Here is a 25,760-nt window from a genome sequence, read left to right as displayed (position 1 = left end):
GCTCGGCGCCCGATTGGTGGAGGTGCTGTCACCCCGCCTTCCTGCCCACGACGCACCCGTCAGGGACCTCGTTGGCGGCGCTCCGAGGGAACGCTGTGATCCGATAGGTGGAGACGGCTGCTCGTCTCGCCGATGTCCCGCCCCTCTGTAGCCGCTGGGTTACCACGGAGACCGCAGGCGGTCCAGGCCCGTGGGCGGGGTGATGGATGCGAGCCTGTGGTCCAGCAGGGTCTGAATGCCCAGTCCGAGGAGGAGGAGGAAGAGGAGGAGGAGGAGGAGGATGCCCGTTGGTACCCAGGGCCCGCACTCTGGGGGTCAACTTGCAAACAAAAAGCAAAGGAGGGACTCCAGGGCCTAAATTTTAAGTTACAGGTATATTTTGCAGAAAAGTTATGTTTATGGAAAAAGCTGATATTTGAATTTTACACTTGAAACTTTGTTGATATGGAATATTAAGATTCCCGCCTTTGGCTGGCAGAAGTCAGGAAAACAAAAACTTATTACCCTTCTTCATGAATTATTCAAAAAGGGGGAGATGTCACCCCACCCTCATCTTCTGCATAATTTTACCTGACGTTAAGACCTGCCCTTTTGGGGCCAAAGAGATAGCATGGAGGTAAGGCGTTTGCCTTCCATGCAGAAGGTCATTGGTTTAAATCCTGGCATCCCATATGGTCCCCCGTGCCTGCCAGGACCGATTTCTGAGTGTGGAGCCAAGAGTAACCCTGAGCACTACCGGGTGTGACCCAAAAAAAAAAAAAAAAAAGACCTGCCCATTTCTTAGAGGGGTGCTTGGTAGGTAACAAAAGGATTGCCTGTGGGGCAGGAAAGGGTTGATTCAAGGATTCAGCAAGGGAGATGGAGAGAGAAGCAGGATGGAGGGAGAAGAAACTCATGAAGATGGCAGGGCTGCTGTATAAATAGGCTGCTTAAAAGGTTAGCCTAGGTAGCTAGGTTGAATAAAACTTCATGTCTCCTGAAACCTGACTGTCTGGATCATTTCCGCGTGGCTATCCTGAACCCTCAGAACCCGCCGGCTGGAGGGATTTGGAGGAGCGTGCCCCAGACTGGTAGAGAAAGGCCTCTCCATTCATCTCACCATCATCCATCACCGTCCAGAACTCCATAATGAACATGTTAATCTACATACTGGCGCCCAGATGGGGCTGGGTTCTAACTGAGGCAAAGTACTACCTTGCACTTGTGAAATCCAAGGTTTGATGCCCAGCACAGGTTAAATAAAAAAACGTGGGGAGGGGCTGGAGAGATAGCATGGAGGTAAGGCGTTTGCCTTTCATGCAGAAGGTCATCGGTTCGAATCCCGGCGTCCCATATGGTCCCCCGTGCCTGCCGGGAGCAATTTCTGAGCATGGAGCCAGGAGTGGCCCCTGAGCACTGCCGGGTGTGACCCAAAAAAACCACAAAAAAAAAAAAAACAAAAACGTGGGGAGGCTGAAAGGCAGCCAGTAGGATTCTTTGGATGACAGAGGGGTTATTTATTTCTCTTTTCCATACCCAGCGATGCTGAAGAGTTACTGCTGGCTCTGCACTCCAGGAATCTCTCCTGGCAGTGCTCAGGGGACCGAATGGGATGCCAGGGATTGAACTCAGATCAGCCCCCTGTAAATCAGATGCTCTCCCCTCTGTACTATCACTCCAGCACCAACAATATTGATGTTTTACATGGTTCTGAGCTACACCAACTCTATGGTTACTGTTTTTTTTTTTTTTTGGTTTTTGGGCCACACCCGCTTGACGCTCAGGGGTTACTCCTGGCTATGTGCTCAGAAATCGCCCCTGGCTTGGGGGGACCATATGGGACGCCGGGGGATCGAACCGAGGTCCTTCCTTGGCTAGCGCTTGCAAGGCAGACACCTTACCTCCAGCGCCACCTACCCGGCCCCTATGGTTACTGTTATACCCTTTATAGAGAAGATGGTAAGAATAATAGCTGCAGGTGTCACTTTCATGAGCATTAGCTTATTTTATTTCTGCAAGAGTCTTGGAGATTGGGGGCTGGAACGAAAGCACAGCGGTGAGGTGTTTGCCTTTTACATGGCCAACACAGGATGGACCCCAGTTCGAATCCTAGCATCCCATATGGTCCCTCGAGCCTGCCAGGACCAACTTCTGAGCGCAGAGCCAGGAGCGCCAACAGGTGTGACCAAAAAAAAAAAAAAAAAAAGTCAAAGATAAGGGGCTGGAACAATAGCACATCCAGTAGGGTGTTTGCCTTGAACATGATGACATGGATTTGGTCCCTAGCATCCAATAGGGTCCCCTGAGCACAGCTAGGAAGAGAACTGAGCACAGAGCCAGGAGTAACCCCTGAGCACCTCCAGATATAACCCTCCCCCAAAAAATAAATGAAACAAAACAACCAACAAACAAAAAAAATGTGTCTTGGAGTTAAGTCCTTTTATGGCCTTAATTTTGCACACTATGGAAGCATGGCTGGCATTTGGAGTACCTAGCACATGCCCCAGGAGGCAACATTGTCACCATAGATAGAAAACCAAGGAAGGCATCACATTTCGCCCATTCTTCCAGCCTGGGACTTTCATTCCTGCAATTAATTCAAATGTGTATTGAGTACCTACTGAATCCCCAGGGAACAAATACATTCCTGTTAGCTGCCTGCTGATGGTTGCAATGTAAGACCTAGGCAAGAAGTCTCTGCAGATGGAACAGTCTGAGCAGGGCAGAGTATGGTGAAGGGAGAGAATGTTCTAGTAAAGACACAAAATGGTGAGAGAGAGAGAGAGAGAGAGAGAGAGAGAGAGAGAGAGAGAGACAGAGAGAGAGAGAGAGACAGAGAGAGAGACAGAGAGAGACAGAGAGTGAGACAGAGAGAGAGACAGAGAGAGAGCGAGAGCGAGAGAGAGAGAGAGAGAGAGAGAGAGCGAGAGAGAGACAGAGAGAGACAGAGAGAGAGCGAGAGAGAGAGAGAGAGACAGAGAGAGAGAGAGAGGAAAAGAAGAAAAGCCTGTTGGACAGGCAGGAGTAGTAAAAAATAAAAATAAAAAACTTGGGGGCAAAGCAATAGCAGTGTGGTGAGCATTGGCCTTGCATACAGCTGACCCTGGTTCCATCCCAAGCAAACCACAGGGTCCCCATGCCTGCCAGGAGTAATTTCTGAGTGCTGCCAGCTGTGGCCCCAAAACAGGCAAACAACAATAACAAAAAAAACTGACAAGAATCTTGATAGAGTGTCTGGGGCTCTAAGATAAGTAGGATCCTAGGAACTAAGGCCAGACACATGCAAGGCAATTGCCACCTCTCTGAACTCTCTCCAGTCCCAGTTTTTTTTTTTTTTTTTTTTTTTTGGTTTTTGGGCCACACCCAGCGGTGCTCAGGGGTTACTCCTGGCTGTCTGCTCAGAAATAGCTCCTGGCAGGCACGGGGGACCCTATGGGACACCAGGATTCGAACCAACCACCTTTGGTCCTGGATCGGCTGCTTGCAAGGCAAACGCCGCTGTGCTATCTCTCCGGGCCCACAGTCCCAGTATTTTCATGGATTCATTTTGTTTTGGGATCACATTGGGCCATGCTAGGGGATATCTTACTTAGTTACCATAAATGTGGGGGGACCACATAGAACTGGGAATCCTACCCAGGGTTTCTAAGGCAAATGCGGCCTCCAGCCCTCAGATTTGTCTCCCAACCCAAACATTTATTTACCTTAGAAGCCTAAAGAAAGACTTTGGAGGTGGTTTTGAAGGTGACAGACACCATATGAGATTTAAAGGACTTTTTTTAGGGGGGGTCACACCCAGCAATGCTCAGGGGTCTCTCCTGGCTCTATACTCAGGGATCACTCTGAGCTCAGGGAACAATATGAGATGCTGAGACTTGCACCCAGGTCTGTTGTGTGCAAGGCAAGTGTCTTCCCTGCTGTTCTATCTCTCCGGCACCTCAGAGGATTTCTTTCAGGGCCCGCGCACTAATTTTATGAGGCGGGAGCTTGCCTTGTATGCAGCCCAGCTAGAGCCAATCCCTGACACCCCATACGGTTCCCACAGGATCTCCCCAGCCACTCCAGGAGTAATTCCTGTGAACAGAACCAGAAACCCTCAAGAGGTGGCCCATGAGCTGGGAGGAGCCTCTGGGCCCGTGGGTGTGGCGACATTTGAGTCCACAGCAACGGAACAACCTATAAAGCCTTAAAAAAAACACGTCAGAGACCTGAGAGTCTTCCAAATTCCTCCCACATCCAAGAACCTTCCACCTCAGACTCAACCCAAATGCTTCCGGGTTCTGGGAAAGGAGGCATGGCCCAGTGTGTGTGTGTTCATAAGCCTGTACATCACTAATGTGTTTGTTAGTGTGTGTATGTGTGTTAGGCTTAAAAAAGTTCTAGGAGGGCTGGAGTGATAGCACAGCAAGGTGGGTGTGGGTCTTGCATGCAGCTGACCCAGGCTCCATACCCAGCATCTCATATGGTCCACAGAGCCCTACCAGGAGTAATTTCTCAGCACAGAGCCAGGAGGAACCCTTAGTGCTGTCTGGTGTGGCCCAAACCCTTCCCTCCAAAATAATATTGTAGGCGGTAGGAGTAACTAAAGGAAATCTAGATCTGCTGAAAGAGAAACTGAGGCCCAGAGCCGTTCATTTCAGGCAAGCTCAGATCCAAACATCTTCATAGGCTCCTGCCTGGTTCCTAGCCTTTTCTTCTTGGTAGAGAGCTGACTTGGGGCTTGGGGGTGGGGTGGGCTGACCACAAGGTCTTTTGGTGGAGCAGACCAGGGATCTGAGGGCAGAGCGCCTAGATCAGGTCAGGGAGCACCTTCAGCTGGCTGCTGGCAACCCCTCAGCGTGCTCGGTCCCATGTCCCCAGCCCTATCCCTGTGGTCTGCATAGATACCAAATGGCACATCTCTGCTTCCCCCAACATTCCTGTTCCCAGCCCTGGCGTGGCGGCAGTGGGATGAGGTTTCGCAACAGTTGGGGATGGTTGGGGGGATGGGGGGGGGGCGAGGGGACAGACAGGCTGGCCCTGCCTCACCACCCCATCCGGCCTGGAGAGGGCGGGCCAGGGGCTGGGCCAGCTCCCAGAACTGGGGTGGGGGGGAGAGATGGGGGGCGGTGGCCAGCGCCTGGTTTCTATTAGGGGAGTCCTGTCGAGGCACCGCTGGCTATGGTAAGTGGGAGGGAGGGTGCGGGCCTGACCCCCCCATGCTGGGATGCTCTTGTTGCCATGGTGACCTGTGACCCCCCAAAAGTGGAGTGGGGACACTCTGACAAACCACACACCCCCATTCCCCCCCCCCCACCCCGCCAGCGGCTGAATCTTCTGCTTCTGTTGCTGCTACTGTGGGCTGAGCCCCCGCCTGCCATGGGCACGAAGGACTCTGGGGAGAGCGTGCGGGTCCTGCCCCGGGCCTGCCCCCCACAGTGCTCCTGTCCCAGAGTTGACACTGTAGACTGTGGGGGCCTAGGGCTGTGGGTGTTTCCTGAGAATATCAGCAAGACGGTACAGCACCTCTCTCTGCAGGTGGGGCTGGAGGTACTGGGGGCCGGGCAAGGGAGAGGGTTTGGGCTGCTGGGGTCCGAGCAGGGCTGGGCAGTGGGAACCAGGGTGGGAGTTGAGGATCAGGGTGGAAGTGGGGGTTCCCAGGGCCAGGGTGGGATGGGGACGCTGGGGTCTTTGCAGGGCTGGCCATGTGACTCAGCACGGCTGCCAGTGGAAGCAGGAGGGGCTCAGCCAGACGCTGGTCCACGTCTCAGAGTGGAGCATTTGGGGTCTGTGGTGGGAGTGAGGGGGCGGGGGGGGGGCGGAGATCCAGGGCTGGGAGTGCTGGGTGGCGCTTCAGCCTTGCCACTGCTCCCCGGCACCCCAGAACAACCAGCTCCAGGAGCTCCCCTACAACGGACTGGCCCGCCTCAGCAGCCTGCGAACCCTCAGTGTGCACAACAATCTCCTCTCCTCCGAGGGTGAGCGCCCCTCCTGCTGCAGCACTTCCCGGCAGGGCCCTGAGCTGAGCAGGGTGGAAATTCATACTGGGGGGAGCTGTGGTTTGGGGTTGGGGTTGGGTGGATGTGCCACCCCAGACCTCCGCCTCCTCCATGCCATGCTGTCCCTAGGCCTGCCCGATGAGGCGTTCGAGTCCCTCGACCAACTGCAGCATCTCTACTTGGCACACAACAGAGTGAGTCCAGGCCTGCTCTCCCCGCCAAGCCCCACCCAGACACAGACCTTGACCTCACGAGGCCCCGCCCCTGACCCTTCCCAGACATTCTACTGGCCCTACCCCTGCTTTGCCCCACCCCTAAAAGACATTATGGCCCCGCCCCATCATCTAGACCCCCGCCTCCTGTCCTTCTTCCTCTGTAACTCCCTCCCTGACCCCCATACCCTCTCCAGGCCCCCATCTTCCTGACCCAGGCCCCGGCCCCTCACTCCCACGGTCCCACCCCTTATTGGCCTGACCCTTACCATCATCTGATCCCGCCCCCTTCGTGTCCCCCCCTTCATAGCCCGTCCCCCTGACCCCACCCTGCCCTATCTTGAGGCCTGGGGTGAAGGTCCTCTAGCTAAAGGGTGGACTTGCCTCCCTCTTCCACCCCAACCTGCAGCTGTCAGTGGCACCCCAGTTCCTGCCCGCCTCCCTCCGTGTGGCAGATCTGGCAGCTAACCAAGTGACTGAGATCTTCCCACTGACCTTTGGGGAGAAGCCTGAGCTCAGGTACTGGCTGGGGTGACTTGGGGTGGGGGTGTGGGAGGGACAGGATAGGAGAGATGGAGAACTTCAGAGGGGGGTGCAGCACCTGCTTTCGTGCTCATGTTCATTCATATGTGTATGTAGCTACATGCACGCAGAACACACCCACCACGACCCACCAGTACAGTGTCACACGCAAGCACACATGGGGTGAGGGACGTGGCCACACACATGAGTGTTCACTCATTCATTACACGCAAGCTCACACACATGCTGGCATGCATCTACTATACTGCATAACAGAACCATGCACATGGCAGATTCAGGCCCCTGTTCCCATACCTGACCAGCCACGCACTCCACCCCAACAACAATGAATTCATCCCTGAGCATGCATTTCCAAGAAATCCAGGATGGCTGGGTGGAAGGGTGCAGCGCCCCGAGGCATGCCTGGCAGGAGGCAGAGAAGCCCATCCCTGTCTTCCCCTGCAGGTCCGTGTATCTGCACAACAACCAACTGAGCAACGCCGGGCTGCCCCCAAACGCCTTCCGGGGCTCCCCGGCCCTCACCACCCTCAGCCTCTCCAGTAACCGGCTCCACTACGTGCCACCCAGCCTGCCCCCCTCGCTGGAGCGGCTTCACCTGCAGGTGCGACTCCCAGACCCCACCCTCAGCGTCCTAGGCACCACCTCCTTATGCCAACCATTGCCCCCCATCTTTTGCTACTTCCCAGGATAACCTTATCACCAAAGTGCCCCGGGGTGCCCTGAGCCTGCAGACGGAGCTCCGGGAGCTGCATTTACAACGGAACCAGCTTACAGACCGCGGCCTGGATGGGGCCACCTTCAGGTAGGCCCTTGAGGTTCCGAATCGGGAATCTGCGGGTCCCCGTTTTGTGCGACTCCCCAGGCTTCTCTCCCCACCCGCGTCCCCTGTCATCTGCGCCCCTCAGCAAGCTGCACCGCTTGGAGTACTTGGATCTGTCCCACAACCAGCTAACGGCGGTGCCCCTGGGCCTGCCCCGGACTCTGCTCCTGCTGCACTTGGGCCGCAACCAGATCAGCCGCGTGGAAGCCGAGCGGCTCCGCCAGGCCCGGGGCCTGCGCTACCTCCTGCTGCAGCACAACCCGCTGGGGTCGGCGGGGCTGCCGGCGGGCGCGCTGCGGCCGCTGCGGCACCTGCACACGCTTCACCTCTTCGGCAACGGGCTGGAGCGCGTGCCCCCCGCGCTACCCCGCCGCCTGCGCGCCCTGATGCTCCCCCACAACCGCGTGGCCGCGCTGGGGGCCCGCGATCTGGCCGCCGTGCGGGGCCTGGAGGAGCTCAGCCTGGCCTACAACCGGCTGGCCAACGCCCGCGTGCACCCGAAGGCCTTCCGCCGCCTGCGGGCCCTGCGCAGCCTCGACCTGGCTGGCAACGAGCTGACTCGCCTGCCCGCGGGGCTGCCCGCAGGACTCCGCCGGCTGCGGCTGCAGCGCAACCGGCTGCGGGAGCTGGAGCCCGAACCTCTGGCCGGCCTGGTTGAGCTGCAGGAGCTCAGCCTGGCGCACAACGGGCTGCAGCTGCGCGACATCGGGCCTGGCACCTGGAACGAGCTACAGGCCCTCCAGGTCAGGGTCCGGCCGGCGACACCCTCCCCTGCCTGCCATTAGTGGGGCCCCAGTTGGCAGCCTCCAGTCTGTCCCCCTGCCGCCCCTGTGCCTTTCTCCTGGTCCTCTGGGGCCTGGTGTCTGGTGAAGGTGTTTGCAGGAATTGGGCGCAGGCCTGGACTCCCTCCCAAGCTGCTGTCTGCCTCAGGTCCTGGACCTCAGCCACAACGCGCTCTCCTTTGTGCCCCCCGACCTGCCCGAGGCCCTGGAGGAGCTGCATTTGCAAGGGAACCGCATCCGCAGCGTGGACGCCGCCGCCTTCCTGGGCACGCCCCGCCTGCGTGCGCTCTTTCTCAGGTGTCCTCCAAGGGCTCAGCAGGCCGGGAAGGGGCCCTGGGTAAAGGGTGGGACCCTCACGCAGCTTCTTGCCTTGCTTTCCGAGTGCAGGGACAACCAACTTCACACCACGAGCATCGCCCCTGAAGCCTTCCTGGGACTCCCGCACCTGCGCCTGGTGGACACTGCAGGGAACCCCGAGCAGGTCGTGGTGTGGTTGGCGGCCACGGCCACGCAGCAGCCCAGGACACGGGTCCTCCTCTAAGGCCTGGCAGTGGAGCCGATAGGTGTGGTCCCTGCTAAACCAGGAACAGGAGAGACAGTGGCCACTTTGTATGCAGCCTGGCTGGCCAGGCAGGGAGGGGGACAGCCAGGAGCACAGGGGAGGAGCCGCGACCCTGGGGAGCAGCGACCAATAAATGAACTTGTCCTAAATTCTCTACCAATCAGTGGCTTTGCGCTCACGCCAGCATGGCGGTGGTACACTGGAGATGCTAGATGCAGGACTGGGTTTGGAGTTGAGTTTGGTCACCCAAACTCAGGTCAGTCCAGAAACTGGTGATGTGACACACAATCCCTCCCCTTAAGACTGCAGACTCCGGGGGACAGATCCCGAGACCTGGTCCCTGATGCCCATCCCATTCTAGGGATCAATAACTACCTGGTCTCCCCACACCCTAAGGCACCTGCAAAGGGGCTGGAGGTCCAGCGAGAAACACATCCACAGAATTCACTTGACACAGTCCTGGCTGTTTATTTGTGGGGGCCCACTGGGAGGGGGGCCTCTGGCTGGCCTCGGTGGCTTCTTTGGGGTGCAGGTGGACACAGGGTTAAGGCGGGGAGAGACAGGAAATAAAGTGCGCAGGGGGAGGCCTAGGGACTGGGGCCCAGGTGTGCTCCCATCTCGGGGTGAGCCAGGGGTCTGACCCCCCTGGGCTGTGCAAACGGGACTCTGAAGGATGGGGCCCAGCAGCCATAGCCGGGCCAGGTTCCGGCCCCATGGGGTCAGGGGGCCCATCCGAGGTGACCATCCGTTGATTGTCTGCTTGTCAGGCCGGCAGGCGGGCACAGTAGCTCCTGGGGGCGTCGGGGCCTTGCTCCCCACTGGCCTGCCCGCAGGGGGCGCTCACCTGCGCAGCCTCTGCAACTGGGGTGGGATGAGAGGGGGAATGAATGAATGCACGACGGGTCAGAGAGGGTTCAGGGTCACAGGCCTCTGACCCCCCCCCCCTTGCCCCATTACAACCCCGACTGCTTACCTCGCTTTCCACCAGGTTTCGCCTGTAGAGTGCTTCCTTTGCAGCGTCCTGGGGGATGAGAAAATGGGGTTCTGGGTGGGTAGTCTCTTAGCCCCTTCCCTTCTCCCCCACGAACAGCCCCTGTCTGGCTTACCCGGCTACCATCATTGCCCAGACGCCGAGCAGCCTCGGTGTAGAACTGCAGCTGCCTCTCCAAGTGGGCTATGTACTCTAGAAGTAGATCAGGGAGAACGGGCATGGCTCAATCCCATGCAACAGGCCCCGAACCACAAATCTCACCCACATATACAAAGACACACCTCCATGCAACACAAGTCCCCACCCGTAAGGCCACTGGCACATCTACCACCAAGCCAGTCCCTACCCCGCCTGATGGCTGGGCCGCCCTGCTCCAGCTGCGCCCTCTGCCACTGGCTCCGCTGCACGATGTCCTGGTACTGCTGTGCCACCTCTGGGGGCACCGGTCTGCGCGATTGCCTGAGGGCCAGGATCTAGGGGTGCAGAGAGATCCTCGAGGCCCCTGCCTGAGCACGAAACCACCCTGGCACCCTTGGCCCCACCTGGCCAGCCTTGCAGCCTTGAGGGACAGATACCTACCTTCCTCTCCAGGCGCTCGAGGTCAAAGGCCAGCACGCTGAGACTGTGCAGGGGTCTGGATGCTCTGCCGGGAGGGTGTGGAGGGTCAAGGGTCAGACTCCCCCAACCCTGCCAAGCCCATAGGTACCATGGGGGGCACTAAGGAACCCCCTAGTGAGAGGATTGGGAAGGGGTGCACCCGGGCAGATGCGAGGTCAGGAAGGGTTTCCTGGAGGAGTGATGGCAAAGTTGGGACACAAGGGAATCGGCTGGGGCAGGGAGCAAGTGTGGGGCTGTGGATGCCAAGGGTGTGATGACATAGAGAGGCCCAAGAAGCAGAGCGCAACGGGATGAGTGGGCTGAGAGCAAGGCAGATGGACGAACAATGGTCATATTATAAAGTCTTAAGGATCAAGCTAAGGAGTTCAAATAGGATCTGGGGGAGACCTGCCAGGAAATCTGGGAACGGCTGTCTTCGGAAAAAGAGTGAGGAGGTCATATCCAACACATGGCCCAACCCGGCCACTCACCTGTTCCCTTGCTCCCTGGCAGGGCCGGGCACAGGAGGAGCCTTGGCTTTGGGCACAGCCACCTGCTTCAGAGGACAGACTGGTTCAGTGAGTGCTGGTGCTTTTGACTCAGCCAAGCCCCACCCCACCCTGGCACTGCAGGAGGGCAGGAGACCTACTGCGAGCATGGCCGGGGGCACAGGGTCAATGACCAGCCACCTCTCGGTCATGGTCTCCAGCTGCTGAGAGGTCAGGGGCTCGCGGATCCGCACCATCACCTCCAGCCGCCCTCCCGTGGGTCTGCGGCCATCCAGGACCTGGCAAGGGAGAGGGGCTGCTGGGAAGCTGGTGGCGGAGCTAGAGACACCCCACTCCCCGCAGAGGCCTCAAAGAGGCTGAGGTGCACTGCGAGATACAAGCCCAGACCTCGAGCAATACTGCAGGGATACATAGCCCTTGCCTGGCTGTCAAGGCATGAGGCATGCATGTCTCCATTATCAAGGGAGGCACGCTCCAGATGTGTCTTTGGCTTTCCTGGTGCAGTGCCTAACTTTCCTCCCAAGAAATATTTCAGCCAGAGGCCCGTTGGAGAAGTCAATCATAACCCCTGCGTGGATTACTGGCTTTATTTCTGACATGGCTGTGACATTATATTTCTCTTTTCCTTTTATTGATTTTGTCTCCTTTGCTAACTACAGAAATTTCGGCCTTAGTTATCCTGCAGTCATAAAGAAATTTCAGTACCAGGGGGGCCGGGCGGTGGCGCTAAAGGTAAGGTGCCTGCCTTGCCTGCGCTAGCCTTGGACGGACCGTGGTTCGATCCGGTTCGATCCCCGGTGTCCCATATGGTCCCCCAAGCCAGGAGCAACTTCTGAGCACATAGCCAGGAGTAACCCCTGAGCGTTACCGGGTGTGGCCCAAAAACCAAAAAAAAAAAAAAAAAAAAAAAAAGAAATTTCAGTACCAAAAAAAACTGCTAGAAGTTCCCTGCTGGCTAAGTATATTTGCAACTCAAAGTTCAAGCCAGCTACCTCTCTTTCTGTCAGCCTATTTGCTTCCAAAGGCCAAGTCAAAACTTAGCATCTTCAAGACAATGGTCTTCTCTCCTTGCCTTTGAGCGTCACAGAATGATTTTGCCTCAGGGACTTTCCCTGTCACTTTGAATACCTGCTTACAAACAGGTTTGGCCAGTGTAGAATTAGGCTGTTTTACTAAATTTAATTCTGGACCCCTTTCTTTTTTCTTTCTTTTCTTTTCTTTTTTTTTTTTTGGGGGGGGGCCACACCCAGTGGCGGTGCTCAGGGGTTACTTCTGTGTCAGCTCAGAAATAGCTCCTGGCAGGCACGGGAGACCATATGGGACAACCATATGGTGGGAACCAACCACCTTTGGTCCTGGACCGCTGCTTGCAAGGCAAACACCGCTGTGCTATCTCTCCTGGACCCTTTCTTTAGTTTTATCTTTTTCTATTACCAGATCATAGGAAGTGGGTCTTAGCCCCTAGCTAGAATACTATTTCCCTCAGGTTAAGGATATTTGTTATTAGGAGAAAACCAGGATTTCCTGCTATCCCTAATTTACATCAGTAATAACTCCTAGGGCCAGGAACTACTTTGATATGTAAGAAATTAGCCTTCCTTTTATTCTCTGACTCCTAACTGACACCTATTCTAAGGTTACAAACCACCTAAAGCTATGTGTATTTGTTCTAAAATCCAACAATGTACATTGACAGTTGCTCTACTTTGAAAGAAACAATGTCCATTGCATTCCTTTCATTTATGACTGCCTCTTTTTCCCTTTATATACTCCCTTGCCTGAAGATTAAATTTGTCGCACTCCTGCCAGAAATGTGTTGACCCCACATACACTGCCTGCGGTATCATTATTTCATATTTCATATTCGTCCCCTCGTGTACCCGTTTTCCTCTTGGGGAAGGACTATGACCCACAAGAATTGCTGAGATGAAACATGTCTACAGCACCTGGCCAGTGTCTGGGGCCCAAAGCTCTGGTGAGCCCTAATTTCTAGTTAAACCTAGGCAGTCCTGCTCTTGAAGCCTGGTAGGTCCAAAGTCTGATCTGGCACCAGAAGTGATTTTCCACCACCAGGCAGCACAGTATGTGTGAAAGCCACAAAGGGGTGAGAGCCAAAATACAGCAGGGAGGGCACTTGCCTTGCACACAAACAACTGGGGTTTGATCCCCATCATCCTCCCTTAGGGGCCCCCTGAGCTCCACCAGCAGTGATTCCTAAGAGCAAAGCCAGGAGTAACTGCTGGAAATGGCCCCCAAACTAAAGCTGCTGAAACAAAATAAAAATCAGTGTTCCGTCTGGCCCCATGCAGAGGACAGGCCCGGGGCCCAGTGAGCATGCACCTTGTACCCCTCAACTCACCTCTAGGATCTCCCGGACTTCACAGGAAGACTCCAGTGTGTCCAGCTTTAGCTGCGCTGTGCCCAGCACCCGGTCCGTCTTGAACAGTCCTCTGTAGATTCGAGGAATCGTGGGACAAGATGTTGGGCTGGGCGGCACCCCTCTCCATCACAGTCCTGATAGAATCGCAGGCAGCAACCCCTCCCACGGGCGGGCACACCCATGTACCCCATATCGGACTCACCCCTTGTGCACCACTTCGAATTTGATGCCTTTGGTCTGGATGGCCCTGCGGAAGCCTCGGTGGCTGCGGTTGATGCACAGTTTGAACTGCTCCTTGAACTCTGCCCAGGAAGAGGGTGTGTGTGTGCAGGGATGATGTCAGTGAAGGAAGGGGGTGCCCTGGGACAGAGTGGGGGGTGTCTCATGTTCCATCTACCAGGGCAGGGGGCTCACCAGGAGAATCTGTGCTCTTGACCACGCCCGTCTTGTCTTTCTGGGCCTCTTCCTGAGAAGAATAGTGCAAGGAGGATGCCAGGGAGCTCAGGGGATAGGGAACATGCCACCCCAAACACCCAATTTGCTTCCCCATCCCGCACCACCTACCACGTTTGGATAGGGGAAATCGAACCGAACAAAGACATCCAGGTCACCAGGGGACAGCCCTGTGGATGCAGGGATGGGGTTAGGGGAGGGTGTCAGAGCTGGGTGGGGCTTCACCCTGCCCACTGCTGCTCCTGCCCAGTGAATGCCCCTGACCTGGTGGCGTGGGCAGGCCACTGCCCTTGACGATGAACAGAAGCATGTCAGTGCTGCTGAGGTCGGGAAAGATCCTTTGTTGGAGGGAAGGAAAGAGAGAGAGACATGGGTAGGCTCAGTTGGCAGCGCCCCCATCCCCCGAATCCCTCCAATAGTGGCATCTGGGCCTCACTTGATGAAGCTCATAGTCCGCTGCTCAAAGCGGGCGCAGGGTGTGGGCAGGCCCCGGGCAAAGGCCTGCTTCAGGATGTCCATGCTGCGCTTGCAATCCTCGGCCAGTTTCTCAAACCTGCAGGGAGAAATAGGGGTAGAGGGAGCCATACTCAGACCATGATGGGGCGCGCTAGAGATGGAGGGGACGGGCATGTATGTTGGGGTGCTGCTGTTTACTTGCTGGTTTCCAGGATGTTGCCCAGCTGGGTGAACTGGTTGGAGTGATTCAAACACATCTGGGGGGAAAGAGGAGAGGGTGAGGGGGAGTGTGAGTTGTTCCTCCTCTACCATTTCCTGTCCGGAGGAGGACACCCCTATACACACACCACAAACAGACCTCATGCTGCTGCCTGATGAGTTTGGTGAGTTCGCCATAGCGCCTGGCCGACTCCTGAGACATCCCTGGGCCGGGCCGCTGGACCAAGGCGAAATCGTCCTTGTTGACAGGGGCAGGTGGCACCTGTGGGGGAGGGCAGAGGAAGGGAGGTGATCAGAGAAGTAAACCCAGATGGGACCCCTGGCCTCCTCCTTCCCCTGCAGTCAGGGCTTCCGGCTGTGCCCAGGGACATCTAGCAGAAGACTACAAGTCCCAGCATCCTTAGTGGCAAGGGCAGCCCCTCCAGGTCACTAGCCCAGGGGTCTACCTTCCAGGATAGCCACCCACCTAAGTAGGCAGAGCTTCTGAACAGATTTCAGAGCCCACAGGGTCACATGCAAGAAACAAAGTCTTGGGCCAGTGAGGTGGTGCTAGAGGTAAGGTGCCTGCCTTGCAAGTGCTAGCCAAGGAAGGACCATGGTTCGATCCCCCAGCATCCCATATGGTCCCCCCAAGCCAGGGGCAATTTCTGAGCGCTTAGCCAGGAGTAACCCCTGAGCATCAAAAGGGTGTGGCCCGAAAAACCAAAAAAAAAAAAAAAAAAAAAAAAGATTGTAAGAAACAAAGTCTTTTCTATTTTTTTTCTTCGGGGGTTGGAATTGCCACATTAGGCAACACTCTGGGTTTATTTACTCCAGGCTCTGCACTCAGGATTCACTTTCGGTGGTGCTTAGGGGAATTTACAGGATGCCGGGGATTGAACCTGGCTGGACTGCATACAAGGCAAATGCCCTGCCCTCCCTGCTGTGCTCTGGCTTCAGTACCTGAATAGTGTATCTCTGTGGTATGGGTGCAGGGAGAGAGCTGAAGGCTGCCCATGTACCAGGCTCCTTGACATCCAAAATGTTCCCGAACTACTGTTCTTACTCTGACCACTTGTGTTGCTTTCCTTACAGGTGGTGGGGAGGGACATGCTTGTCCTGGCAGCTGAGCCTGGAGCTGACCTAAGGGGCTCTGGTAGCCAGGCTGGGCACCTCACCTTGGCGATGTCCACGGGCAGCCCGTTGCGTGAGGCCTCCAGCATGGGATCCAGCCCCTTGGCCTGGCGGAGGTGCATCTTGGCACCCTCCACATCGTTCTTTTGCTTGGCCCGAAGGGCTGCCTGCAGGAGCTGCTTCTTGCGGGTCTCCAGGAAGGCGAGTTGTTGCTGGGCTGTGGGCAAAATGGACCTGGTGTTGCTGGGTGGTGTGCAAAGGGGACCTATTGCTGTTGGTTTGTGTGCAAGGGGATGTGTGACAGCGGGGCTCTGTGCAAGGGGGACATGTTACCTCTGGACTGTGTGCACAGAGGACAGGCATATGGTCTGGCTCAGAGAGGTGGTGGGACTAGAGGCCAAGGGGACCCACTTACCTCTGGTGGATGTGCCTTTGGGTATTGCTTTGGTGGATCCAGACTGGAGTGTCTTGGAGGATGGGGCCTTGGACTGGGCAGAAGGAGCCTGCGGGCTGGTGGACTACACCAGACAGGGGAGAAGGTGGCAGACTTTGCTTGTGATATGAGCCCTGGCACAGCACAGCCTCTGAGCACCATGAAGGGAGAGTCTCTCTCTTAAATGATAGTGAAGGAGGGCCCAGAGAGATAGCACAGCGGCGTTTGCCTTGCAAGCAGCCGATCCAGGACCAAAGGTGGTTGGTTCAAATCCCGGTGTCCCATAGGGTCCCCTGTGCCTGCCAGGAGCTATTTCTGAGCAGACAGCCAGGAGTAACCCCTGAGCAACGCTGGGTGTGGCCCAAAAACCAAAAAAAAAAAAAAAAAAAAAAAAAGATAGTGAAGGCCCCCTGGGTCCCCAAGCACTTTGGAGAAGGCCCTGTCCCCCACAGTGATTCAGTGAGACTTGGTTCAGTGCATCTCTCCAGTACCGGGAGACCTGTTGGAGTTCTGTGGTTCAGGGATGGGCACCGAGGGGAGGGTGAGGTGGGGTGAGACTGGCTTTTTGCCCCACTGGAGCCCTGGGGCCTCATACCTTCTTGGGGTCCTCATCATCCTCGTCCTCTGGGCCCTCATCCTGGTTGGCCAACTTCATGGCGGTCTCTAGGACACCCACCAGGCTGTGCTGTGCTGGCTCCGCTGCCTCCAGGCCCTGGATGGGGGGAAAGCCTGCTCGGGGTGAGGGAGGCCAGTCAGTGGAGAGACCACCAGGGCCACGAGAGTGGAGAGCATGGCTCCTGTCCTTGGGGAGCGTTGGGCCTATTGACCTACTGAGATTATGGACATTTGATGGATTTGGGGGCAGCCACACCTGGCTAAAGCTTAAGGGGTTGGTCCAGGCAATACTAAGGAGAGAATCTGGGAACTTGCCCTGTTTCTGGAGGGGGGTGCTATGAGTGGGCATGATCTTATGGAGACAAGCCTAGGATGGGCAGGGTCTTATAGGGTGGAGCCTCCTTGGTGTTTTCTTGGGGTAGGACCAGCTGGGTGGGTGGGACCTTGTAGAGGCAGGGTGTTCTGGGATGGGCTTTCCTTGGGTGGGGCCTACTGAGGAGGGCGGAGCCTACCTGGGGGTACCGGCAGCTCAGCGACATCCACCGCCTTGCCCGCTTTGTGGGCACGGAGGGCATCTTGGTATTGCTGTGGGAGGTCACAGGTGTGAGGGCCACCCAGGGCAGGTCTGGGGGTCGGGGCCACCCGCTGTGCCCACGCCCCCACACCTTGACAATTCGCTCGTGCATGCGGGCTTTCCGCTGGTCGCCTTTGGCCTTGGCCTGGGCTGCAGCCACTCGGTAGCGCTCCATCCGCTGCTCCAGCGCCTCCAGCAGAGTCCTCGGGGCTGGGGGAACCTCTGGGGTGGGGTCGGGGGCAGGATTCAGAGCCTCTGTGGAAGGGGTGTGTGGCCTAGCCCGGCCCCTCCCCTGGGTGTGGGGTTCCAGGCATTTACCTGGTGTGGGGGGCGTGCTGGCAGGGGCCGTAGGCTGTGGGGGTGAGGCCGGTGGGTCGGAGGGCAGTTGGTCTGGGAAGGGACAGAGATGTCCAAGGGCCATGAGAGGCCTGCTAGACACCCCTACCCACCCCCAGGCTAGTCTGATGGAGCGGGCTGTCCAGTCCCCAAGAAGCAAACGAAGAGTGGGACCTCCAGCTGCCCTTGGAGGTTGTGTGGGGGTCCTCACCGGGGGGAGGGGGCAGGCGGGACAAGTTCACAGGCTCCCCGCGGCTCAGGGCCTCCAGCACGGCATCAAAGCTCTGGGAGAAGCAAAGAGGTAGGGAGGGTGTCAGGGACAGCCAAGAGTGGGTGGGAAAGAAGGGTCGGGGTGTCCCCTCCCACTCGCACCCCCCCAGTCTGCCCGAACCTTAGCCACGCGGAAGAAGCGGGTGGCGGCGGCAGTGTCGCCCTGTTGCTTGGCATGGAGGGCGGCCAGCTTGTAGTCGTGCTGGCGGCTCCGCAGCTGCTCCAGGGGGCCTGGGGAGCGGGGACCTGGGGACGGGGTTGCAAACCAACGACTTCTGGTGACTGGGCACACCCAGTGACCCAAGTCCATGCCCAGCGTTGCTTACCTCTCAGAGTGAGCACAGAGCTCAGTGCCTTGGTCCATATACCTCCAGGACATTTTTAGTTTCTCATTTTTTCCTGTGTGATATTTTTTTATTAATTTTTTTTTATTTTTTTATTTTTGGTTTTTGGGCCACACCTGACGTTGCTCAGGAGTTACTCCTGGCTGTCTGCTCAGAAATAGCTCCTGGTAGGCACGGGGGACCATATGGGACACCGGGATTCGAACCAACCACTTTTGGTCCTGGATCGGCTGCTTGCAAGGCAAACGCCGCTGTGCTATCTCTCCGGGCCCTATTAAATTTTTTTTTAATATAACCAGCAGGGCTCAGGTAGTACTCCTGAATCCTGGATCTGCTGCACGCAGGGGTCACTCCTGGTGGGCTCAGGAACCATATGGGTATTGAATCTTTTTTTTTTTTTTTTTTTGGTGGTTTTTGGGTCACACCCGGCAGTGCTCAGGGGTTATTCCTGGCTCCAGGCTCAGAAATTGCTCCTGGCAGGCACGGGGGACCATATGGGGCGCCGGGATTCGAACCGATGACCTGCATGAAAGGCAAATGCCTTACCTCCATGCTATCTCTCCAGCCCCGGGTATTGAATCTTGACCTGTCTTGCATGCAAGGCAAATGCCCTATCTGCTGTCCCATAGCTCTGGGCCTTTTCTCCTTTCCTATTTATTACCAATCTACTCATAAGGCCTCAATAACCCATATATAACGTATCATTGTGCTTTTTTCTGGGGGGGGGGGATTTTGGTCACACACATCTGCGCTCAGGGGTTCCTCCTGGCTCTATGCTCAGAAATGGCTCCTGGCAGGCTCAGGGGACCATATGAGATGCCAGGATTCGAACCACTGTCCTGCATGCAAGGCAAATGCTACCTCCATGCTAGCTCTTGGGCCCTCTAGCCCCTATATTTTGTTTGTTTGGTTGGTTTTTGTGTCATACACACCCAGCAGCCCTCAGGGATTACTCTTGGCTCTACACTCAGAAATTGCTCCTGGCAGGTTTGGGAGACCATAATGGATGTTGGGATTCGAACCACCATCCTTCTGCAAAGGCCCTACCTCCATGCTATCTCTCTGGCCCCATCATTGTGCTTTTTTAGTTTTGTGGCTACACCCAGCAGTGCTCAAGAGTGACTCCTGGCTCTGTGCTCCGGTATCACCTTGGTAGTATTCAGGGGAACTTATAGGGGAACAGGATCAAACCTGAGTTGGCTGCTTGCAGAGCAAGTGCCCTCCTTCCCACCCCACTGTGCTTTCTCTATGGCCCCTCTGATCCTATTTCTTTTTCTGGGCTGGTGCTTCCAAATTGTGCTCAGATGGGCCTCTTCCATCTTTGTCTCTTTTTTTTTGGGGGGGGGGTTGATACCTGGCAATGCTCAAGGGTTACTCCTGGTAGTGCTCAAGGGACATTACCCCAATAAACTCAACAACTCAGATCCATGATGCACATACCTGGGGGTTTTGCAGGACCCAGGGATGTAGCGGGGGCCGTGGGCAGAGGCCCCTCCATGGTACCCCGGGTTTCAGCTAGTGGCAGTCCAGGTGCTGCTGGAGTGTGGCTTGGTGTAGTAGGGGGACCCCTCCCCACTGCCACTGGTGGCGGAATATCCTCTTCATCGATGGGCCTGCCCTTCCGCACGGAGGCCAACAGGTTCTCCAGCGTCTGGGAGGCAGAAATGCAGCTTTCAGAGAAGGGGGAGTGGATGCATACTGGGAGTGCGGTGCACACAGTGGCCGGCTCACCTTCAGGCCACGGTCATAGCGGCGCATCTTGGCGCTGTCCCCGGCTAGCCTGGCGCTCTCTGCGGCCATCTGGTAAAGGCCCAGCCGTTCCTGCAGGGTGGCCTCCAGGCCGGGACTGGGGGCTGTGGACCTGGGCTATAGGAAAGGCAGAGTGCCCAGGGAGGTGAGCCCCTGGGCCAGCCACCCCACAACACACAAGCACACACATGGGCAGTCAGACAGGGAGTGGATGACCAATGGATGGGGGTGTGGTTTGTGGTAGGCATGGCCCACTGTGGCTTGATGAGGATGTGACCTTCTTGGGCATTGTTTCCTGGGCGTGGTCTATTATTGGTGTGACCTCTGGGGGCGTGGCCCACTTGGTGGGGGCGTGGCTCCTAAGGGCCAAGGGAGGGAAGGCTGGAACCAGGGCTGTAGGGACAATAGTGCTAAAATTGGAGCCTTAAAAAAATGAGAAAAAGGGCCCGGAGAGATAGCACAGCGGTGTTTGCCTTGCAAGCAGCCAATCCAGGACCTAAGGTGGTTGGTTCAACTCCCGGTGTCCCATATGGTCCCCCGTGCCTGCCAGGAGCTATTTCTGAGCAGACAGCCAGGAGTAACCCCTGAGCATCACCAGGTGTGGTCCAAAAAAAAGCAAAAAAAAAAAAAAAAAAAAAAAAAAAAAAGAGAAAAAGGGGCCGGAGAGATAGCATGGAGGTAAGGCTTTTGCCTTTCATGCAGAAGGTCATCAGTTCGAATCCCGGTGTCCCACATGGTCCCCCGTGCCTGCCAGGAGCAATTTCTGAGCATGGAGCCAGGAATAACCCCTGAGCACGGCCGGGTGTGACCCAAAAACCAAAAAAAAAAAAAAAAAAAAAAAAGAGAAAAAGGTCCAGAGAAGGGAAGGGTGCTTCACTTGCAGGCATCCAACCCAGATTTCACCTCCGGTATCCCCTATGCGCCCCTGAGCACCACCAGGGGTGATCCCTGAGCCCCAAGGCTGAATGTGGCCCCCAAACTGAAAAACACATAAATAAAAATCAGAGTCTTGGGGCCGGAGAAATAGCATGGAGGTAAGGCATTTACCTTTCATGCAGAAGGTCATCGGTTCAAATCCTGGCGTCCCATATGGTCCCCTGTGCATGCCAGGAGCAATTTCTGAGCACGGAGCCAGGAAAAACCCCTGAGCACTGACGGGTGTGACCCAAAAACCACAAAAAAAAAAAAAAATCAGAGTCTTACCTGGGCCACTGGAGGCTGTAACTCCGCCGCCTTTTGCTCTTCCCCCAGGACCTCACTGAGTTCAGCCTGAAGGAACAGAGAGATGATGGGTGAGGGCCTGCTGGCTAGGACAGGGGGGTTCCCCCCCACAGCAAACCCTAGCTCACCAGCAGGTCATCATCGGCCTCCACGTCCTCGTCGTCCGTGTCCTCTTCCTCATCCTCGTCCCGCATGCACAAACTTGCCATCTTCTCAATGGCCTCCATGGGCAGGGGGCCTGGGGGTGCCGGACAGGCCACAGTTGCAGAGGGATCCCATCAGGGCCCACATTTAAGAAGCAGGAGGAAGGCACAGGAGAGGCATGACCCGATCCTTCCTCAGCCCAGCCAGACTCAGAGCCAGGAGTCACCCATGAGCACCGTCAGGTTGGCATCACCCCAAAAAATAAATACATATAAAATAAAACGCCCAAACCTCCCATTGCTCCTGAGCTTTAACCCCATTCACCCAAGCAGATTCTCCCATTCCCTGAATTTAAATATATTCCCCAAGTCTTTGATATACTCCCCAAACCTGGCCTTCTCCACCATGCCTGTCTGTCTCCAGGTCCCCCTAACTCCCAACTCAGGGAGTCTCTGATACTATGTACCCCCTTCCCATCTCAGCCAAGTAACATGAGAAAGGGCTGGAGTTGGACACAGACTTTCACTATGGACTCTGTTCTATCCAATAATGGGGGCCCCAGGGGGATGGGAACACCCTTCTCTCGAGCCCCCTGGAAGGAGGTGTGGATATGGGCTGTGAAAGCCTCACCTTTGCCTTTCAGCTTTTCCAGGGCCTGTGGCTGGCCCCCCATCAAAGCCAAGAATTCGGCCTCCAGCTCCTCTTCATTGACTCCGTCCTCGGGGACCATCAGACCGTCTGGTGTCAGGTCCACCAGAAGGCCCAGCTGCGGTAGACCAAAGAGCTCTGGTCAGGCCACCCTGGAAGGCTCCAAGATGGCCAGGAGGCAGCGCACGGGGATGCAGGGAAAGAAGCAGGTGCCAGGTGCTGGACCAGGCCTTCTGCCCATGCCCAGGGGACAAAGGGCAGGTTTGCAGCTGCCAGGCTGGCCAGCTGTGTGTGGAACTGCCTTCGGAGAACGCCACACCCAGGCTGAGCTTCTCTGACACCTGGTTAGTGCTTTCGCACTGGCATCCTCCATGGAACAGCCAGCAGAGGAAGGTCCGACAGGAAGGGAGATGTTGGCAGGCGTCAGGAATTGGGATGCACAGCCCACCGGTCTCCCCACCTCTCTCAATCAGCCTTAGAAGTGCTCTTCTTGGGGGCCGAAGAGATAGCATGGAGGTAAAGCGTTTGCCTTGCATGCAGAACAGTGGTTCGGATCTTGGCATCCCATATGGTGCCCCGAACCTGCCAGGATTTCTGAGCGTAAAGCCAAGAGTAACCCCTGAGCGCTGCCAAGTGTGACCCCCCAAAAAAAACAAAAACAAAAAAAAAGTGTTCTTTTCGGTGGCGCAAGTGGTAAGGCATCTGCCTTGCACGTGCTAGCCTAGGATGGTCTGCAGTTCGATCCCCTGGAGTCCCATATGGTCCCCCAAGCCAGGAGCACATAGACAGAAGTAACCCCTGAGTGTCATGAAACCAGAAACCAGAAAAAAAAGAAAGATGTGCTCTTCTGATGACTCAAAATGACCAAATGTGATGGATGGAGCAACAGCACAGCAGGGAGGGCGCTTGCCTTGCATGTAGCCAACCTGGATTTGATCCCTAGCCTTAGTGGAACCATGGGCCTCCAAGCCTTCCATGAGTGATTCCTGAGCACAGAGCCATGAATAACCCCTGAGCACTACTGAGTGTGGGTTCCTCAAAAAAATTTTAAAAAAGACTAAATGTGGGGGCTGGAGAGGTAGCACAGGGGCAGGACATATGGCCATCCTAGGACGGACCTGGGTTCAATCCCTGGCCTGCCAGGAACGATTTCTGAGCACAGAAACCCTGAGCGCCTCCAGATGGGACCCAAAATAACCAAAAAAGTAAAATAAAATAAAATAAAATAAAATAAATAGTAAACATGGCCAGAGAGAAAGAGAATACACAAGGGGGTAAAGGGCTTCCATGCATGTAGCTAGGATTCCCTGAGCACTATCAGGAGTGATCCTTAAACACAGAGCCAGGATCAGGGCACATAGCACCAGGTGTAGCCCAATCCTCCCTCAATCCCTGCCAACAAAAAGGCCAGATATGGGCATCATGCGTCTCCAAACTAGCCACCATGAGAGGTGAGAGCAGGACACCAGCACGTGGTATCAATGGTCACCAGGGCTTCTGCTGCTCTCCCATGATGCACCTTGTTCTTACAGAGGAAGAAACTGAGACTTCTAACTAGGCCATGACTAGGGCAAGGGCCATAACACAAGGGTCACCCTCGCCTTGTCTTGTCTTGCACGCAGCTGACCTGCGTTCGATCCCCAGCAGCCTATGGTCTCTCAAACACAGCCAGGACTAATTTTTGGATGGAGAGCCAGGAGTTCCCCCTGAGCATCAGCAGTTGTGAACCCCCTCAAAAACAAAAAAAAACATAAAAGCCCCCACCTGGTCACTGCTCTATCCTTTGCCCCTCAACATCAGGTCTGAGAACTATGGGTTTACAAGCAGAGGGCCTGGATGGGGACAGCCCCTGGATTTGCACTTAAGCGCTGCTAAACTGCTCATCCTCATGACCTTGGGCAGGTGTGTCCATCTCTCAGGGCCTCAGTGTCCCCATCTGTACAATGGGGTGGGTGACAGTCAACCAGGGGCCCAGTACAGGTGGCCCAGGAGCAGAGCCCGGTCCCAGGCCTTCCGGGGCCCAGACTGGAGCTGCTGGGGCAACAGGTGTCCCCGAGCCTGGGGCGGGGCTCCAGGAACTGTGGGGGTCGGTGCCAGGAGAGTGCACTTGGGGTGTGGGGCGACAGCTCACCCGGGCCGGGGCTCACCTGGAGGCCTGGAATGGGGGTGGGAGGTGGGGCTGGGCTCCAGATCGGGTGACAGGGGCGGGGAGGGCGGCTCCGGGGCGCTGAGACTCACCTGGCGGGCAGCCGCGGCGCCCCGGCCCGGGGGTCCGGAGGGCCCCTTCCTCTTGTGCATCTTCCCGGCGGGGTGTCCGGACCACCCGACCCCGGTGCCGGCCTGGTCTTGCCTCTTCGCCCCCCACCCCGTCCCACCCCCGGAGCCTCTCGCCGCGCACGCGCCCTTCTGAGCTGGGCGCCCCTCCTCGGCGTTGCACGGCCGTCGGTACCGGCGTCCTCGCTCCTCGCGGCGTGGCTGATCCCTTTCCGACCGGGCCCCTCGGTAGCCGCCGCGCAGGACCTCGGCCCCGGGACTTACCGGGCTCGCGGCGCCGAAACTACAATTCCCGGCAGACCGCGCTCGAGCGCGCAAGCGCACTGAGGGACAAGCGGGAGGCGTCGCGGGCGAGGGGCGGGGCCTCGGCGCCGAAACTACACTTTCCGGCAGGCCGCGCGCGACCGCGCGTGCGCACTGAGAACCAAGCGGGCGGCGTCGCGCGCGAGGGGTGGGGCTTACGTCGCGCGTGCGCGTGCGCGCGGCCGGTCCTCGCAGAGCGCGGGAAAGAGGCGACGCGAGCGGGAGGTGTGGCGGTGACCCTGACCCGGCGGGCCTGGGAGAACCCGGGAGCCCCGAGTTCGCGAGCGCCATCCCCTCCGGCTTCTTGGAGGACTCAGTTTTTCCCCTTTGGTCTTTCCTCTCTTTCTCCTCATGGAATTTTCACACAAGTCTTTGAGTGGCCTTGTTCCCCAGCAGACCTAAGAGGGCACCCCGGTTACCTGTCAGAATCGAGGGACCCCGGCTGCTTTCCCCCCAATTCAGAGACTCTCACGGCTGGAAGATTTGGCCTCGCAGGGCCTCACTCAGACAGCCCCCAAAAGGGTCACTGGAAGTCCCCCATAAGGTCCCCAGAAACTCCCCCAAAGGGTCCCCAGAAGTCCCTGAAGCCTCAGGGTGTCCATAGAAGACCCGTGTGTCCCCCCTCATAGCAGGTGCCCTAGGGTGGAGGGGTAAGGCCTGAGGTGACCAGGTTGTTCTGTCCTGGGAAGCCCAAGGTATGGAGGGCCCTGCCTCTCCCCAGTACAGGATGGAAGAGGGGTGCGTCTGCCTAGGGTGGGGGCCCCCCACACTAGGAAGAGGGGTTCGTCAACCTAGGGTGGGGGCCCCCCCCACTTGGGATCCCCCTCTCATGTGTCTTGGTTGATTTCTCAAGGGACAGGCATGATGAGCAAGAGGAAGAAGTCGCACCCCTCAGGTATGCCCGGACACCACCCCTAATCTGCACCTCAGCTTACTAAGTGGGGCACAGAAAGAGAAATCAAAGGTTTGGGATGTGGTGGTGTGATACCTCTCTTCCCCCATGACTCAGTTCCCCAAGTGAGCCCTGAGCACTGCCAAGTGAGGCCCCAAAACCAAAATGGGAAATGGTTCTCAATGTACCTTGAATGCTAGCCTCGTCTTCAGAGTGGGTGTGTGGTATTTCTGAGGGGGGTGGCCTTGGGGGGTTCACATGGGGTACTGAGGATTGAACTAGGTTGGCTTCACATAAAGACAAGCGCCTCACCCCGGTGCAGCCTCTCAAACCCCCTAGAGTGGTTTTATTTTATTTTATTTT

At 56.7% G+C, this 25,760-nt stretch overlaps 2 protein-coding genes across 3 annotated transcripts; one reads left to right on the top strand and one right to left on the bottom strand.

Moving 5' to 3' along the window:
• The first annotated feature begins 132 nt into the window (after positions 1 to 132).
• PODNL1 (podocan like 1) lies at positions 133 to 8,855 on the top strand. The gene is made up of 11 exons (XM_049788359.1): positions 133 to 290; positions 4,840 to 4,924; positions 5,284 to 5,496; positions 5,843 to 5,936; positions 6,087 to 6,151; positions 6,579 to 6,688; positions 7,157 to 7,313; positions 7,399 to 7,514; positions 7,618 to 8,275; positions 8,463 to 8,611; positions 8,702 to 8,855. Exons 1-11 carry the CDS (start codon positions 133 to 135, stop codon positions 8,853 to 8,855), a joined length of 1,959 nt encoding a protein of 652 aa, XP_049644316.1.
• A 473-nt stretch (positions 8,856 to 9,328) lies between these two features.
• On the bottom strand, positions 9,329 to 24,358 carry CC2D1A (coiled-coil and C2 domain containing 1A). 2 transcript variants are annotated; one of them, XM_049788514.1, is made up of 29 exons: positions 24,167 to 24,358; positions 21,911 to 22,046; positions 21,265 to 21,374; positions 21,119 to 21,184; positions 19,898 to 20,032; positions 19,607 to 19,817; positions 17,944 to 18,080; positions 17,764 to 17,836; positions 17,535 to 17,606; positions 17,308 to 17,438; positions 17,155 to 17,227; positions 16,623 to 16,756; positions 16,010 to 16,112; positions 15,639 to 15,811; positions 14,621 to 14,743; positions 14,461 to 14,519; positions 14,243 to 14,359; positions 14,071 to 14,144; positions 13,918 to 13,976; positions 13,768 to 13,819; positions 13,556 to 13,655; positions 13,333 to 13,423; positions 11,114 to 11,251; positions 10,956 to 11,017; positions 10,447 to 10,510; positions 10,214 to 10,340; positions 9,983 to 10,059; positions 9,850 to 9,897; positions 9,329 to 9,737 (listed from the first exon to the last, which is right to left on the bottom strand). In XM_049788514.1, exons 1-29 carry the CDS (start codon positions 24,224 to 24,226, stop codon positions 9,717 to 9,719), a joined length of 2,826 nt encoding a protein of 941 aa, XP_049644471.1. In that variant the 5' UTR covers positions 24,227 to 24,358; the 3' UTR covers positions 9,329 to 9,716. The 2 variants fall into 2 exon arrangements, with proteins under 2 accessions (XP_049644471.1, XP_049644470.1); XM_049788513.1 differs by having other exon boundaries at positions 10,956 to 11,020; positions 24,167 to 24,354.
• Positions 24,359 to 25,760: the final 1,402 nt, after the last annotated feature.

This window comes from Suncus etruscus, chromosome 15 (assembly GCF_024139225.1).
Source record: "Suncus etruscus isolate mSunEtr1 chromosome 15, mSunEtr1.pri.cur, whole genome shotgun sequence".
NCBI lineage: Eukaryota > Metazoa > Chordata > Mammalia > Eulipotyphla > Soricidae > Suncus > Suncus etruscus.
The sequence above is the reverse complement of the archived record's forward strand: the minus strand, read 5'-3'. Positions and strand labels throughout refer to the sequence as shown.